This window comes from Eptesicus fuscus, chromosome 12 (assembly GCF_027574615.1).
Source record: "Eptesicus fuscus isolate TK198812 chromosome 12, DD_ASM_mEF_20220401, whole genome shotgun sequence".
NCBI lineage: Eukaryota > Metazoa > Chordata > Mammalia > Chiroptera > Vespertilionidae > Eptesicus > Eptesicus fuscus.
Genome location: NC_072484.1, coordinates 57,439,417 through 57,456,273, shown reverse-complemented (window position 1 = coordinate 57,456,273; position 16,857 = coordinate 57,439,417). Strand labels below are relative to the sequence as shown.

General features: G+C 46.4%; 1 protein-coding gene across 5 annotated transcripts; it reads right to left on the bottom strand.

Annotated features, from left to right (window-relative positions):
- Window positions 1-6,070: 6,070 nt before the first annotated feature.
- On the bottom strand, window positions 6,071-15,038 carry TGIF1 (TGFB induced factor homeobox 1). 5 transcript variants are annotated; one of them, XM_054723749.1, is made up of 4 exons: window positions 14,117-14,452; window positions 11,187-11,330; window positions 7,903-8,126; window positions 6,071-7,121 (listed from the first exon to the last, which is right to left on the bottom strand). In XM_054723749.1, the coding sequence occupies exons 1-4, from the start codon at window positions 14,130-14,132 to the stop codon at window positions 6,546-6,548; spliced, it is 960 nt and encodes a 319-aa protein (XP_054579724.1). In that variant the 5' UTR covers window positions 14,133-14,452; the 3' UTR covers window positions 6,071-6,545. The 5 variants fall into 5 exon arrangements, with proteins under 5 accessions (XP_054579724.1, XP_054579725.1, XP_008158231.2 ...); XM_054723750.1 differs by lacking the exons at window positions 11,187-11,330; window positions 14,117-14,452 and adding an exon at window positions 14,881-15,038; XM_008160009.3 differs by lacking the exon at window positions 11,187-11,330 and having other exon boundaries at window positions 14,117-14,451.
- Between the last annotated feature and the right edge of the window lie 1,819 nt (window positions 15,039-16,857).

Here is a 16,857-nt window from a genome sequence, read left to right as displayed (position 1 = left end):
TTTATTGATTTTTTACAGAGGAAGGGAGAGGGATAGAGAGTCAGAAACATCGATCAGCTGCCTCCTGCACACCTCCTACTGGGGATGTGCCCGCAACCAAGGTACATGCCCTTGACTGAAATCGACCTTGGGACCTTTCAGTCCACAGGCTGACGCTCTATTCACTGAGCCAAACCAATTAGGGCAACCTCACTTTCTTGTATAAACATCCTAGAGGAGAAGGAAGATGGAGGAAAGGAACTGAACTGCTGCTATTGTAAGAAACTGGAGAAAGGCAGGTTGGATGTGGGAAGAGCAGGTGGGGCCAGGGCCTGGAAGGACAAGATCAAAGACTGAAACTGGATTAGGAACATTCACCTGCCAGGTGGCAATGTGGCAGCAGAACTCTAGAATGGTAGGTGTACAGAGGGAAGACCTTCTATCTCAACAAAACACATTTGTAGGGCAATCTGCTTTGCTCTAAAATTTTTAGAGTTTCCACTTTGTTGCCTCACTTAATCCTCTCAACAACCTTGAGATTTAGGTATTTATTCTTACCAAAATTAGAGATGAAGACACCCAGACTTACAGATGCCAAATAACTTGCTTAAGGCTACACAAGTTGGGTTCCCTTTTACCTATGGCCCCTCTTATTCTAAAATACCACCCAATGCATTGTAAAAATAAGGCTTTTTTAGAAATCCCAATACAGGCATGAAATCCTGGAGGACAAAATTATATGGGCCTTGAAGGAGCAATAAAGCACTCAGTTACAACTATTGACTTGTAACTGAGTGTAAAAAGAATGCCGATGCCAACTGAAAGAAGAAGGAAAAAAAAGACTAGATGTTATCTGACCTACCTACCACCCTTGAGTATAAATGTGTCTTGTTAAGGAACATTTGCCATTTGTTTATAATTCAGAATTTTCAACCCACTGCCAGAGCCCCAAAGAACATCATCTTCATGGACAGAATATATTGCACTTGGTAACTGCTTTACTGATAACAGAGTTCCCTTTCAAAACTGAGCTGTTTCTTCCCTTACTTCCAGCATCAGGCCAGCAGGCATTAATTTACATACCCACATAAATGTCAGTGCAAATGAGCCGAAGAGGCCTGATTCATCATTTGCAGAGATTTGAGTTACAAAGAGAAATGCCCCCCCTCCCCTCGCCATGAATGCAAGTTTAACATTGTGACACCCAGTACAATCGCTGAGAATGCCTTTCAAGGAAAACATGCTGCTGTGTGAACCCAGTGGGCAGACGCAGAAACAGGAAGGCTGAGATTAGAGTCGGCATTACAGTTCTTTTGATGTTTTCTGAGCCAACTAGGGAAACCGGTGAAGCTCTGAGAGAGCTGATCAAAGGTACCTCTGCAGGTTCAAATTAACAGGAGTTGGTGAATCAGGGCAGCACCTGCCTGTGAATAGAAACACGTTTCACCAAATAAAGTTAATCTTTTAGTCAAGCTTGGAGGTGGCAGTTCTTTTATAAAACTTACATAGGCCAAGTTTATTCCTGCTGTATCTTAGGTCTCCAAAGGGAAAAGAATGCTCTGCTTTATTTTGTTCACAAAGAGGTGTTTATTTATTTTAAAGCTGATCTTTGCCCCGTGCTGTATATCATGTAAGACCTTTGGCTCTAATTGACATACATTGTTTTAGAAAAGGTGGATGTTTTGGGGTTGGAGTTAAGGAGTGGGAAAGCATTCCCATACATCTTCACTTTCCTTTTAAAATTACAACTGTTGTTCAATTAAAGCTATACCTTTGTCCCAGAGCAATCCCTAATCTCTATTTGGCAAAATATAGCTTAAAAGACAGAGGAAGTTGGAAGGAGCAGCACAGAGTAACTATAGATACTAGGGTAAGTCTAAAGATTCTCAATCAAAATAAAAAAGAGAAGTGTGCTAAAAATGGTAGTAGTCCGAGGTTGCAGATTCAAAAAGTCACTGAGGGAAGGGAAATTAAATACATTGAATACCAGCTTAAGTTTAAGACTTAACACGGAGAAGCTACAAAACATTTCTTGGCATTGCAGAGTTCATTATTTCAGGCCCTGGCTAGCCCTAAGGCTTAGGACACCAGGAGGATGTGTCAGATCCTGCAAGTCTCCTGAGAAGCAAAGGTGGCCAAAGGAAATGGAATGGGCAAGGGGAGGTGGTTAATAAACAGCAGAACGGTAAACTGAAGTACTTGGAAGATAAAACATGTATATTATGATCATCTGCCAAAGCAACCACCAAATCCTTACTGAACAGGATAATAAATGTGGATGGTTCCAAACTGTTTCCTTTCAGGCATAGTGTGTGGAAAGTGTAAGCTTACAGAATCACCCCATGGATGTGGGCTCTATTGCAGCTGGTAACCAGACAAGCTAAACATTGATGAATCTGTTTCCTTAGATACACAATGGGAATAGCATCTCATCAGGGTTGTGAGGATTAAATGAGATATGCATATAAAATGTTCAATCAATATAATAATAAAATAGAGTATAAAATATTATATAAATTTTATATATTGTCCATTTCAAATGAATCTAACATTTTCATTTGAATATGGGTTTATAGATGATACCTGATATTACAATGGGAAGGGCTATTAGATAATTTAAAACACATGGTGTTCCATATTGTGGAGATTTACTATATCCAAAGGCTGGGCGGCAGGGGGAAATGTTAGTGTCATACACACTGGCTTTTCACGCAATCATTTAAGCAATCAAATTTCCAAGCAAAAAATCATTGGGAAGAAATTTAAAGCAACAGAATTATAACGCTCTCCTCTTAATTAGCCCAAGGAGACCTAACACTAGATCTCTGAGCATTGCTTTTAACTCTCGTTTCCAGAGATAAAGTTTATTTTTTGGTTTGATACAAATGCATGTTACCTTCCTGCAGTATTAGACCTATTTGTTAGTGGCTTGGCTTTACATACTATATGGACTTATGTATACTATAGGATAATCTCAGTGCCACTTTCAAACTTACGTTAAACCTAACTGGGTAAGTTAACTTGGGTGATAACTTTACAGCAAATTACATTTCTTTCACAAAGATACCCCAACAAAAAGACTGCAAAAACAAAAATTTTGTCTGGAAAGAGACTTCTAATATTCTACTTATGAAGAGAAACAATGGCTAATTTAAAGAATTATTTAGAGCGGTGGTTCCCAAACGTGCCTATGCATTAGCATCACCAAAGGAGCTTTTCAAAATTTCTAAACCCATCCCATAGTTTTTGTGGGGTTTTTGGAAAGCTTTCCAGGTGATTCCAATGTGCAGATAAGTAAACAAATACAAATGATCCAATCCATATAGAGAACCAAGATTGAAGAAAATTTCTCCTAGAATTCCAGTAGATTTATATTAGATCACTTGAGATTGTCCTACAGAGGCAAGTAGGACAATCTCAAGTGATCTAATATAAATCTACTGGAATTCTAGGAGAAAGCAGGAAAGAGAATGAAATGGCCACAACTTCCCAAACGTAAACTTACTGATCCAAGCAGCTCAACAAACCTCAAGCATTGTACTGAAATATGATGATGAAAGAGCCAGAGAAAAAGACATTACATACAAGAGAAGAACGATACAAAAGACAACTGTTGTTTCATCAAAAACAGTGGAAGCCAGCCCTGGCCAGTGTGGCTGTTTGCTGAATGTTGTCCCATCCAGAGAGATTGCTGTTCAATTCTGGGTCAGGCAGGGCACGTGGGGGGGGTTCTGGCTGGATCCCCAGTAGGAGGCAGCCAATCAATGTTTCTCTCTCTCTCTCTCTAAAAATCAATAAAAACATATTAATATTTTAAAATAAAAACATATTAAAAAACGATGTAAGCCAGAAGATAGTAAATACAATAATGAAAAAACTGAAAAAGATTATCAATCCCTAATTCTATCTTCAGTGAAACTACCCTTCAAAGATAAAATATTTTCAATGAACAAAAACACAATTTGTCACCACAAGCCCACACAAGTCTGAAGAAATTCCTTTAAGCTGAAGCAAAATGACATGTCATTTGGACTGACACAAATGTAGAACCTCAAAAATGGTAAATATTTAGCAAATGCAAAAGACTATATGTACACTCTCTTTTCTCTTTTTGTAATACATTTAACTGTTTAAATGAAAAATTATAACATTGCCCTGTTGGATTTATCATGTAGCCATAATATATATGGAACACAAAGGAAAATAGGAGAGAATGGATGGAACTATATTGTTGGAAGGTTACATACGAAATTGTATATTAATGCTAAGTAGATTGTATAAGTTAAAGATATATATTGTAATCCCGGAGCAACCACTAAAAAGTCAACTGTAATTGAACAAAAAAATTTTTTTAAAAACGAAAGTATAGTTTGTAAACCAATAGAAAAGGTAAAACCAAAATACTAAAAATATTCATGTAACCTAAAAGGTAGCAAGAGTAACAGAGGACGAAAAAACCCCAAATGGTAAATAAATCCAAACATATCAGTAATTACATAAATGTAAATCAACTGAACACACCAAGTAAAAAAGGCAGACTAGGCTAAATAAAAAAGACCCAAATGTACGCTATCTAAAAGGGATGAATTTTAAACAAAATAGGTTAAAAATAAGCAAATGAAAAGATATACAAATGTTAAATGCAAATACTAAGCATAAAAATAACTTATACTTGGTTTAGATTTAAAATTTTAAAAATATATTTATCTTTCCAATTACATTGATAATCAACTTCAAGAGGGAAAAAATAAAACAGGCAATTTCGGGCGATTTTTTTCTTAAACCTTTGGGTTTTCATTTGACCCTTGACATTTCCTTTAATCACTCATATGGCTTCTTCTCTCCCCTTTCTGGTATGATTCATAAAACATCTTAACTGGGAAAAGCCTTTTATGATTTGCTGGTCTCCCTTATCTGTACTCAGTCTTTCAGCCTTTGATCTAGCTATTAGAGCAACTAATGATTTTCAATCACCTCGATCTCATTTTTGTTTATTTTGTTCCTTTTATATATTCTTATTTCAGTTTTATCTATTTATGTGACCCTGAGGTGGGATCAGACCACTTGAGGCTGATGTGCCTGTGCCCTTACCAAGTTATAGCATCACACCTTTTCCTTACCTATTTTTTGTTTTTTTACACCTACTGGTTGTAAGTTCTTTTCTTTCATTTACAAAAAGTCTTGGAATTTAGCTCTTTCTACAGTAGGGACTTTCTAGTTTCAAAATTAAGCAAACTTAAATTTGGTAGAATTATTCTATATTCTTTAAACAATGCTGAAGCTCTGAGGCTTCCTCAAACTTAAGACAATTCATAGCTGGGTCAGGGCTAGAAAAAAACATGAGTGTCATAACAAAGAAACCTCATACTAAGCATGACTACAAAGAATGGTTTTGTGGCATGTGACAAATCTGCTCAACCGTAAGTGAAAGAAGCACCACCAATTCCCCTTCTGGCCATCCTGGCTTCATAAATAACATCTATCCCAACAAACTCCACTTGCGTATGGCACCATTTTCTCACAAACTGTGACCTTAGAAAAGAAACCTAGTTAACAGGCCCACAAAAGATAGAACCTCTGTTTTAATCACTTTAGAAAATGTTTTAAAAGGTGATTTCTATACAAATAATGCTGTCTTTGAATGTAAACTCCTTATCTAACTGTACCAAAGAATAAAGTTTAAAGGGTAACATGAAAAAGGGGTAATATTAAGAGACTGCTTAGGTTGTTTACTTCTGGAAACTTAAGCCATTATCAGGTGCTTTGAGACCTTTCTTTTCAACACTGGCCATGTCTTAAAATATGCAGGACAGATTACCAAGGGATTGAGTGGTTAGCTAAACTCTGATGGAATGATTCATTTCAATTTGCCCTGCAGTTTTAAGAAAAGCTTTATGCCTCCTATCAAGAGTAAATATCACACATCCTGTTTATACATACTGGCTTATTGTCCAAGGTTCTTCAAAGAGCTGGTGACACCCCCCAACTCACTCAACCCAACCCAACCCCCCAACTTCCTCTCATTGGCGTGATATATTCCTACTCACTTTTAAGAAGCACCTCCCTCAACAAAACAGTCTGTGCTACAGTAAATTTTTTAAAGAAAATACTTTATTGTGTCATGAAAAAAGGCATCAATCAACTAGATTCATACTTGTTTGAAAAAAATTTGAAAATTTATTAGACAGTATGTGGACATCCTGTTCCACATGGGAATGAGAAGATGCTATAGGTTCTCTAAGTATTGCACAGTCTGAAAAAACACCAACAAAAAAAAAAGGGGGGGGAGGGGGGGTAAAATCACATAATCTTGGGAACCATATCACATTATGAATAATCTACCAAGAAACATTAAAAAAAAAACAACCTTTGTTTCTACAGTAGCTTTGAGTTTATAGTTGTTGGAATGACTGTATTCCATTGAAGACATCTCAGTAACAGGAAGCTTCATTTTAACAATCCCATGTGCAAATATTAATAAAAAAATATATAAAATAACGCAATTTATCTCTTGCCATCTCCCCGGCAATCATAACATTTGTTAGAACTGTTTTGCTTGAAAATAGTTAAGCTGTAAGTTTTGCCTGAAGCTCCATTTCTGCAGCCCGTTTGAGTGCAACATCCACTAGAAGCTGAAATCCACTAAAATCCTGGTTGAGGTCCGGTGGAGTAGGGGGAGGAGTGTTGAAAAGACCACTTTGTGTATTTGTGCTTGGTCCAGTTTTACACGTGTCCTCTGGGTACATGAGGGAGGTGTCTGTAAAGTTGCTGGCTGCTATCTGCTGTATATCTGTGTTTTGTCCCACACCAACTGGCTGACAGAGAGAGAAAGGCACATCTTTCAATGCAGTCACAGTGGTATGACAGATCACTGATGGACGAGCCAGAATTGATCCTGGAGACGACGGCTTAGGGGACAGTGGCCTCCCTAGGGCTGGGTTTGGTCCAGCAGGACAGGAATGAAATGGGCTCTCCTCCAGAGCTGGCATGAAGTTTTTGATGCCCATTGCTGACTCCACAGAGCTCACTTCAGATATCTTGGCCCCACGGCGGGAAATTGTGAACTGATTTGGATCTTTGCCATCCTTTCTCAGCATGTCAGGGAGGAGCCTTCGGCGGGCGTTGATGAACCAGTTACAGACCTGAAATGATTTGGGTGTGCTTTAACACTCAGCATACATGTTCTGAGAACCTTCCATAGATGCTTAATTATCTCTTTGCATTTAAGAAGACATGAAAAGACTTATCGGAAATTACAAAGTTATTCCAACGTATTTGAGCCCAGACAAGAAAGAAAACTGCTTCCTATCATAAACCTGCTTCTCTCCAATACAAATTCCCTTTTTTGTCTCATCATCCATAAACCTTTTCAGGAGGAAAAATAAAGGTATAAATTCTCAAATGTCTAAACGTTACTTTAGAGAAGGAGGTTTACCTTTTGACTCTCCCCCATATTAACCGATTACCTACTGCCCCAGCATTGAAGTTAATCAACTACAGGAAAATCTTTCCTGTATGAAAAGGGCCACGCCCCCAAGTTACTGATTCTTCTCAGTTCAAATCACTGTGTCAACAGACAGACATGAATTACCTCACTGAGGTCTGTCCTTGTTTAAATATCAAACCAGTTTCCTGGGTAATAGAGTAAGATTTAACCTCCTTTTTATGATTGTTGCACAAAGGAAGGCTCTTTTAGGCATTAAAGGAAATGTTATTTGACAGATGACTGTCAAGTGTTTGTTTCTCTAAATAGCCAGTTATTAGCTATCAGCACTAGAAAGTTTAAAAGATATCTCCCACCCCAAGCTTTTGAGTCAGGAGACACTTAATGACTGGACATACAGGAATGCTATAAGATGACTTTAGGGGGAAAAAGAAAGAAAGAAACCTGAGTGCATATACCTCATGTTCTTTTTTTCCTACCTGTAGTGTAGATAGATGTGTTTGCTGGGACAGCAATGCTTTTTCTTGCTCTGAGGGATAGGCATTGTACCGGTGCTCATACAGCCAATCTCGGAGAATCTGCACAGATTCCTTGGGCAGGTTGCCCCTTCTCCTTCTCTTGCCTGAGCCGGCCGAAGAGGAAAGGTCCAGGGGGATGTCCATGCTGTCATCATCCTCAGTCTCACTGCCAGAGGCTACAACACCTAGGAAAGGACAAAGGCCAGCCGATTTCATCAGCAGAGCACTTACTGAAAAACTCATCTCTTTTGACCATTCAGTGTAAACATGTTTTCTCAACTACTGAGAGGTAGGGGAAGGACCAGTGAGTGTTTTCTGTCCTGAAATACCAGAGCACATGTAGTCTCAAGAGTAATTTGACTAGAGGCACATTCTAGATTCTCAACCAGTTGTCAGATGCACTTTCATGCATGCCCACTTTCCTAGGATTCAACTTTTCACATTCCTTTGGAAGGATACTCAGAAAAGTCCTTCATGTAATCCAACAGAGGAGACAAAGCCCCACCCCAAGGGAATAACAGCTTGCCACCTGTGCATCAGGAAAGGTGCTACAACAGATGGAATGTGTCTAACAACCTCTTTGAAGTCATTGCTATCTAGGATAAATCTAATGAGTGTTCTATTGTGCATTTTAAATGCTATTCTTCCTCCTTCCCCTGAAGGTCTGAAATAAAAAGGGAGCCCTAGCTGGTTTGGCTCGGTGGATAGAGCGTTAGCCTGCGGACTCAAGGGTCCCAGGTTTGATTCCTGTCAAGGGCATGTACCTTGGTTTCGGGCACATTCCCAGTGGGGGATGTGCAGGAGGCAGCTAATCAATGTTTCTCTCTCATTGATGTTTCTCTCTCTATCCCTCTCCCTTCCTCTCTGTAAAAAATCAATAAAATATTAAAAAAAGGGAATATCTGTACATTTTTTTTCACTGATATAAGGAGGGAAAATTACATGCTTAACCCAGTTAGTATTCTAAAGATAAAATGCATGTCAAAAGTTTCTGCCAATTCTATAGTCATTTCTTTTCAAGGCTCCTTACATTTATTCAACACCACTTTTAATGGCCAGTACTGGTCACTTTTTAGTAAATACAAACAGCCAATGAAGTTTTCAGTGTTGTTGCACAAAAAAATATTTTTCTATTCGTAAAAGGTCAGAGATGCCTTAAGTGAACAAAAATTTAAATTTCATATAAACTTCTACTACCAGATTAATCTGAATCTAGAACACGAGGTGTCAATAAGCAGAGTTGTCTTATTTACATAACAAGAAAACAACAACCCTGAATATGCAATCCCCAAGGAAAATCTCTTGTCTGTAAGTACTTTAATCCCACCAGAAATTTTAAGAATTCACAAACCATTAAAGGATATTCAAATCACACACAGACTGGGTTCAACAAAAATTTAGACCTCGCCCTTTTAGACATTTAAACATAATTTAGAACTTTATATGCTATTAAACACCTCCCTGGCGCACACACACACACAAAGAACATGGACAACTCTTAGAATGTATTGATCTAAAATTTTAAGGATATAAGTGAATCATAAACTAGTGCATGCTCGAACATACCAGTACTTCTACATAAAGAAAATTGATTAAACTAACACAAAATTTAAAGTTATGCATTCTTAACTTTGTTGATGTAAACTTAATTGAATGGTTTACCTGGATAGGAAATAAAAACAGAATATTCCTCACAGTGATAAACTACTCAATGTACTTTCGAGGATTTAAAAAACAAAAACATCCTTTTAAAGCCTTTCAACACAATGAAACTCAAAGAGCTACCCATTCAAAGGTTTGTTGATGAGATACTCCCCAGTTAGTTGAGTCTGACTTTATTTGGTGACACATGGTTAGTTTTGGACTGCAGGGGGCAGAAGGTATTGGGAGAGTGTCCACAGCAAAGTCAGGAGGACCTTCCCAAGACCAAGTAAACCAAGTTCTAACAAAAGAGCAGGACGAGTAACAAAAACCCACCTGAAACCTATATGACCATACTGACCAATGTCACCCCAATAAATTTAAGTTTTTTTAAAAAAAGAGCAGGATGATCTTGCAAATTCACTTTAGCTCAAGCCTTAATAAACAGCCATCAATAAACCAATCACAGAAGAATCCTAAATGTTAACCCCATGTATTTGATGTTTCCCTTCCCAGAAACTTTCATTGAACTGCTTTATTTTTTTTTACTTATTTATTGATTTTAGAGAGACGGGAAGGGGAGAAAGAGAGAAACATTGATTTGTTGTTCCACTTATTTATGCATTCCTTGGTTGATTCTTGTATGTGGCCTGGCCAGGGATGGAACCCCAAAACCTTGTGGAGTATGGGGATGACAGTCTAACCAACTGAGCTACCCCACCAAGGCCCATTAAACTGCTTTAAAAGAAAAAGAGGTACATTTAAAACTGAAACTGCTTTCACTGTTGAAAAGATGAGAAAAATGTTAAACCCATATTAAAATTTGGGTGAAGAGCTCTTGATATAAAAAAAAACTTAATAAATTATAAATGAGTCCATTTTATATTTGCAAAGAAATCTAGCTTTTTAACTCTATTAAATACTTGAGTAACTAAAGCAAATTTGTTTAAACTCCTCAATGTCTGAAAAGCCATTCTTTTCAAAGCTGTTATCCCCCCTCCCTTTTATAATTTTTTTAAAACTGTGAAAATTTGCTCATTAAACAGTGAATTCTCAACTGTAAGTTGATAATAAAGAATTTAAAACAACAACAAAAGCCCCTGAAGCCTGCACTTCGATCTGCTTAAGTTTGACAAGAAGCCTGATCTTTTAGAATAGGTTAATGACACACAACAAAAGCAGGTTTCAGTTAAGCAACACCAAACTGCAGTGCGACTTTACTCTGTTCTCAGTTCATTTAAACAAATGAATGCCAGGCCTCTGGACCTCTTAACAAATATTTCCAATATGTGCACAAAAGCTGAAGTAACAGGAAGTTAAGATTTCAGTTTCTTGGCTACACCAGCTGATATTTCACTGCAGCAAACCACGTTTGCTGCTGTCAGGACTATTTTCATTAAAACTCTCCCTCCGGATTGTGGCTCCACTTGGAAAAACAAAAAGACTTTTCCACGTTACTCATTTCCTATTGTAACAGAGCCTTTGAAAAGTTTCCCGGTTACGACTTGTTTCCAAACGTCCTGCTCTCTGCTTACACTTTTCAAAAATATGTGGTTGGGGGGAGGGGTGTGGGATCACAAGCCTCTTTTACTCCATCCACATACAAGGAAATGTTGTCTGGAAAGCCAGGAGATGGCCTGTGGCTCCCACAGGTCCATGAAGCAAGCTTTTCAGTTCTGGGTAGGAGCTGGGCGTGCGAGAGAGCCTGAGAAGAGTGGCTGCGTATCCAGAAGAGGCCAGAAACGAACCTAGAAACAGATTCGAATAACCGAAGGAAAAGTTTAGGTACACAATGGGGGAAAAGCAAGCCGAACCTGAGAAAACTCCCAGATCAGAACGGCTCAGAAGGGACAGGAATCGTCCTCCAGCCGAGGGGCACTTGGCTGGTCGCAGCCACGGAACAAGGTTAAAAAGCAAGAACCCCGTTGTCAGAAACGAGGAGCTGAAAGACTCTGGGGCTTCTTCTCAAGGAACCTTCTTTCTGCGTGGCGTGGAGCCATGTGGGGAGAACTTTCGGCATCCTCTGCTTTCTAAGACGAGACACTGTTACCACAAACCCGTCTCCCCAAAGCCCGGGCTCTGTGCAGTTTGAGGTGATTGTGTTTCCCAGAAAACTTTGAAAAGATGTTCAGACTTTTATGAGACCAACCACCGTCCCAGCCCGGGGGGGGGGGGGGCAGGGGAAGTGGGGGGGCCGTGTGAGGGGGTTTCCTCCAGAGCCCTCGCTGGGCGGCTCGGAACGCGGCCCCCACCAGGCAGCCGGCGCGGCGTGGGGTGGCGGGGCCGAGGCGGCGGCGCGGAGGGGCGGCCCGCTTTGGGCTTTTGTTCGGCGGCGCCCTCCGCCCGCACGGAACCCGGCCCCTCCGACTGCACAGGGAGCACCCCCGGGACCTCGGGAGGCTCAGGTTACAAGAAACCGGACACGGTGCCGAGAATCTCTCCATTCTGAGGGGCCTGCCCACCCCCGGAGGGTTTACCAGGAAAACCTAAAAAGGTGAAGAAACCGGGCCGCCTCCGCTGCCCCGCACGGCCCCGCACCCGGCGCAAAGTTTCCCCTCCGCCACGCACCGCTCCTTGTTTCCAGGAGTCGGCGCTCGGCCGCGGGACCCGGCGCGCCCCGGGCTGCTGACCCCGAGGACCCCATCCTGCGGCCGGCGGGGAACGGGGGCGACCGGGAGGCACCCGAGTGCCGCGGAAGGAGCGAGGGACAATGGGAGCGTGGGGGTGGTGGGGGGGTAACCCAAAAATTGCCGGGGGAGGGGGCGGGTAGGTACCCTAAAGTGCCGGGGCATCGGCGAGGGACGCCCGGCTGTACCTGGGCAGGCGGGGGGCGGGGGGAAGGTACCCAACGGCCGGCCTGGTGGGGGCGGGGAGGGCCCGGGCAGGCTCTGAGGAGTGAGGTGGGGGGCGCAGATCGGGGGAGCTAACCAACGCTCCCCCCACCAGAGCCCGAACAATGCGGGGAGCCCGACCAGCTTTGCATTGGGCTCACAAGTACCACTCTTCAACCCTCCCCCCGCCCCCCCAAAACACACACACACACACACACACACACCCCAACTTATCCCAGGGAGTCCCAGCGCCCGCGGGAGAGTCCCTCGGGGAAGGGTCCAGACCTGTCAGTCCTCCCCGAGTCGACATGGCCTTCCAGGGGCAGCCACCCGCGTGCTCCCCGCGCCGTTACGTGGCCAAACTTCTCGGCGCCGAGTTGTCACTGTCCCTGGAGGGGGCTCCGCTGGGAGCCTGCTCCCCACCGCTCCGAAAGCCCCGACTTGGACGTGCACCGCACGAGGTGAGGCGAGTCTCCGAGGCACAGGGCCAAAATCAAGAGCACAGCACCCCCGGGAGGGGGGGGGGGACGGGCCGGGGCGCCGCGTCGCGGGGGCGGCCGCGTTCTAACCGAATTGTTCCAACTGTCCCCGCGGGGCCGTCCGAAAGAATGCGGAGCCGCGGAAACTCCGGGCGCGCCTGCGCCTGCGCGCAGCGCCCCCTCCCCCGCCGGCGTCCCCGCGCCGCTCGCTTGTGTGTGTGGAGCCGCTTCGCGTAAATCACAACAGAAAAGCCAACTGGGGGGCCCACGACGGCGCATTCGGGGTGCCTCCCCGTCAGGGAGGCTCAAAAGTTCACTTCAAGAGGGAGCTCACATTCTTTGACCTTTCGTGGGGGCAGGCTGTTTTTTTTTTTTCTTTTCTTCCTCTTTTTCTTTCTTTCTCTCGTGTATTTTGTTTTTAAACCAGACCGACGGCAAGTTTTAGCTGTGAGGCTTCCAGGACGTTTCGTGGAAACAATGACAGACTCGCGCTTCGCCCTTAACAACCCAGCCTGCAGGTCAGACCGCGGCTCGTCCCGCCCGCCCGCCGCCGCCGCGAGCTGTTCGCCCCGCTTTCTTCGTGGGAAAACTTGGAGGCCAGGAAAGTTTAGGACTGGCTTCCCGAAGTTTCCGACCCCCGAGGGCGAGCTGGGGGGCCGGAGTCGCATTCCTTTTGATTGTGAAAACACCCCCATCCCCAGAGAAGAGAGTGTCCGGGCCCAGCTCGGGGGACGGGGGGGGTGGGGGGGAACCCCGGAATCCAAGCCCAACTTTCAGACAAAGGCGCTCTTGGCTGCCGCCGGGGAAAGCGGGGGGCGGGGGCGGGGGGGTACCCCTGGAGTAGGGCCCTCACGACCCCCCCGCCCACGAGAACCAGCGAGAAGCCACGCGGCGACTCGGGGAAGCGTGGGGTGCCGGCGGAGACAATGAAACTTGGGAGGCGCACAAACAAGGCGGCGAGCGTGCTTCTTGACAACGTGCCAGCGGCGTGGAGAGAGGCCCGTCTCCCCACAACAGCCCCTCGTGTGGTGTCTGCGAGGAACGCGGCCGCCACTGCCATTTCGGACGCGGCCCTCAACAAAGAGCCCGGCCGCGGTCCCAGCCGGACGGACAGCCCGGGGCTGGCAAGTCCACCGAGTCCCTCTCGCCCCGAGCGCGGCGCGGGCCGGCGAGCACGCTTCCCCGGGACACGCGCCCCCGGGGCGGCAGCCCGCGGAGCCTTACCTTTCTTGCTTTTCATGCTGGAGCTCCCCTTGCTGTCTCGGGGGGCTGCGGGCAGGAGCGGGAGCGCAGGGGGCCAGCGGTTGTCCTCCCGCCCCGAGGACTCTCCGGGAACTTGTAGGACGAGCCCCGGCAGTTACTGCCGCCCCGGCCGCTCGGATCCCAGGCGCCCGCTTCTGGGGTGGAATTCAAGTGACACTGGGGCTTCCTCCCGCCGGGATCTTCTGGCGGCCGGCCGGGGGCTCTCCCTCCCTCGCCCAACTCGCTCCCCTCCCCACGCTGCTCCTTTGTTCCCCGCTCCTGCTCGGCGCACCTCGGCGCTGTCAGAGTGAGAGGCGAGGAGGGAAGGTACAGGAGGTCCTGCCTCCGCCCCCTGCCGCCCGCCCCGTCCCCCGCCCGCCCCCCCCGCTCCCCCCCCCTCCCCCGCACCTTTCAGCCGGAGAGGGCTGCACGCGGGCCGCGGCCACCCCGCCTCAACTCGGCGGCCCCGGGGCCGCGGTTACCGGTGCCCGGTGGGGGCGGCGGAGCCCAGAAACCCGAGCCTTCCTCCCCGCTGCGCGCACGCCTCCCGCATCCCTCGTTGGGCCGCGGCCACCCCAGCCGAGCGCCCCGGGTTTCTCCTCTGGGGCCTTTCTTCCCGGGGCCGACGAAGGTGTGTTTGGTTAGGAAACTGCAACAGATGGAACTCGGGCCGCCCCCTCCTTCCTCTCCTCTACCCCCGGGGAAAACACACACACACACACACACACACACACACACACACACACCCCACTTCGTTTTTGACAGCTGCCCCACACTCCGGCGTCCGGCTCCAGCCGCTTCTGATTCAAGGGGCGGGGCACCGCGGGGAAAGTATTCGGGACAAGAACCAACTTCTTCCAGAATGCGCGGCTGCCGTGGGCCCGCGGGCGCGGCGCGGCGCACCCTTCTCCTCCGGGGGCTCTTCTCCAACAGGGACTGAGCGGGGCCGGGGTGGGGGTGGGGGGTGGGGAAGGGGGGGATGAGACACAGACACCCGCGGAGAGTGACTGTGCCCCCGGGCTAAAGCTGCGAGTTCCGGACTGGATTGCAAGGCAGTTTCGAAATCGAACACGTTGCGGCGCACACTTGTCATGCTCACATGCTCTTTAAAACGCCGTGCCCGCCCCTCCCGCCCTGCCTCTCCCACTCTCGGACCCGGGCAGCCGCCGCCTTTAGGAAAAGGTGACCACACGGGGGCTGCTCATCTGTTCCCGTAAAGTCTACTTTCAAGACTTAAGCCTTACCCCTTCTCTCATCGGATATTTCAAACTACTAGTCATGGAGAGAGGAAAAAAAAAAGGCTCCTGTAGGGTTGTTTTGGTTGAGGAAGACTCCCAACAGGAGTTCCTTGATGAAAATGCCCTTTCAAAAGACCAGATCCTGTTTGGCTGATTCCAAGAAACGCAGACCCCCCTCCCCGCCCTCTCCTCTGAGTCGAGTTTCCCCGTGTGTGTCCTGTTGCTTTGAAGTAAACGAACTGTCACATGCCACAGTGAGACTTTCACCGTCACTTAAAAGGAAAAAAAAATCCCCCACGTAAATAACCCCGGTGGAGACGTCAGCGCCGGAGACGGCCTCCAGTTTCGGCTCTGTGCTCTTTTTGTTCTGTAACCTCCACGGAGAACCCGGCAGGAGCAGCTCCGTGGAAATAAGGTTAAACCCGGGGACTAAGGCAGCCAAACGATGACTAACTAGACTTTGGAGCCTCTGTTTTCGGATTAAATTAAAGCCAGCCTCCCACCCACTCACCCTCCCCAAAAAAAGACACCCCCGCCAGCAGAGTGAATTGAGGCCAGAGTTTACAAAGCCGGGGTGGTTTTTCCAATTACAGGACTTAAAATGAACAAACAAGGAAGAAAGCGTCACTCGAAGCAGGCAGCGACCTTACGATTTTTTTTTTTCCTCCGGTGTTTGATCAGCACCTAAGAGAACACACTTCTGAAACGACAAAGCGGATAAACTTGGTCCCGGGGCACACCAGCACCCTGAGAGGCCCCCTGCAACTTGCTGGCGCGCAGCTCCTCCCCTGGACCTGGCTGGAGATGAACCGGCTGCAGCGCCGGGGAGCGGGACAGGCGTGGGGCAGGGGCAGGGCGGGGGCCGCCCGTTAGAGGGCCGCTCCGTGCTAGCGTTTGAAGGCTTGTTTGTTGCAGGGATTGGTGGCTCACATCCGCTGGGGAACCGGAGAGGAGGGAGGAGAGACGCCGGGAGGAGGAGCCGGGGCCGGCCCACGCCGCCACGCCGCGGCCTGAGTGGCAGGAGCCTCGTCTGGAGCCCGGCGGTTACTGGGGAGACGCTTTGTTTGCTAACTTCGAAAGTGGCCTCGGCCACTCAACAAAACACGCCTCCCGGCCGCTTGCGGCCGCTCGCGACAAAAAAAAAAAAAATGTTTCCTTCTTCCGCGTGGTTATCCTTGGCCACGCGATGGCTGTCATTCTGTACACAAAGGCACCTTTTCGTCTAACGAACTTGGCTAATGACTGCGATTCTCCGGCAACTGAGATGGAAACCGAGAGAAGAAGCGCGTTGATAGCTAGAAAACAAACTTTAGGGGCAGGGGGAGGGGCGCGCATCATTTCTTTCAAATTGCGAAGAGGAAAAAGTGGAACTGGAAACGCTCTCGCTGGAGGTCCCGGCTAGATCCGGCCAGTGCCCACCGTTTGCTGGAGCGCATAATATCAAAGCAATTATTAAAGCTAGTGAGGTGGTCCGAAGAGGAACCC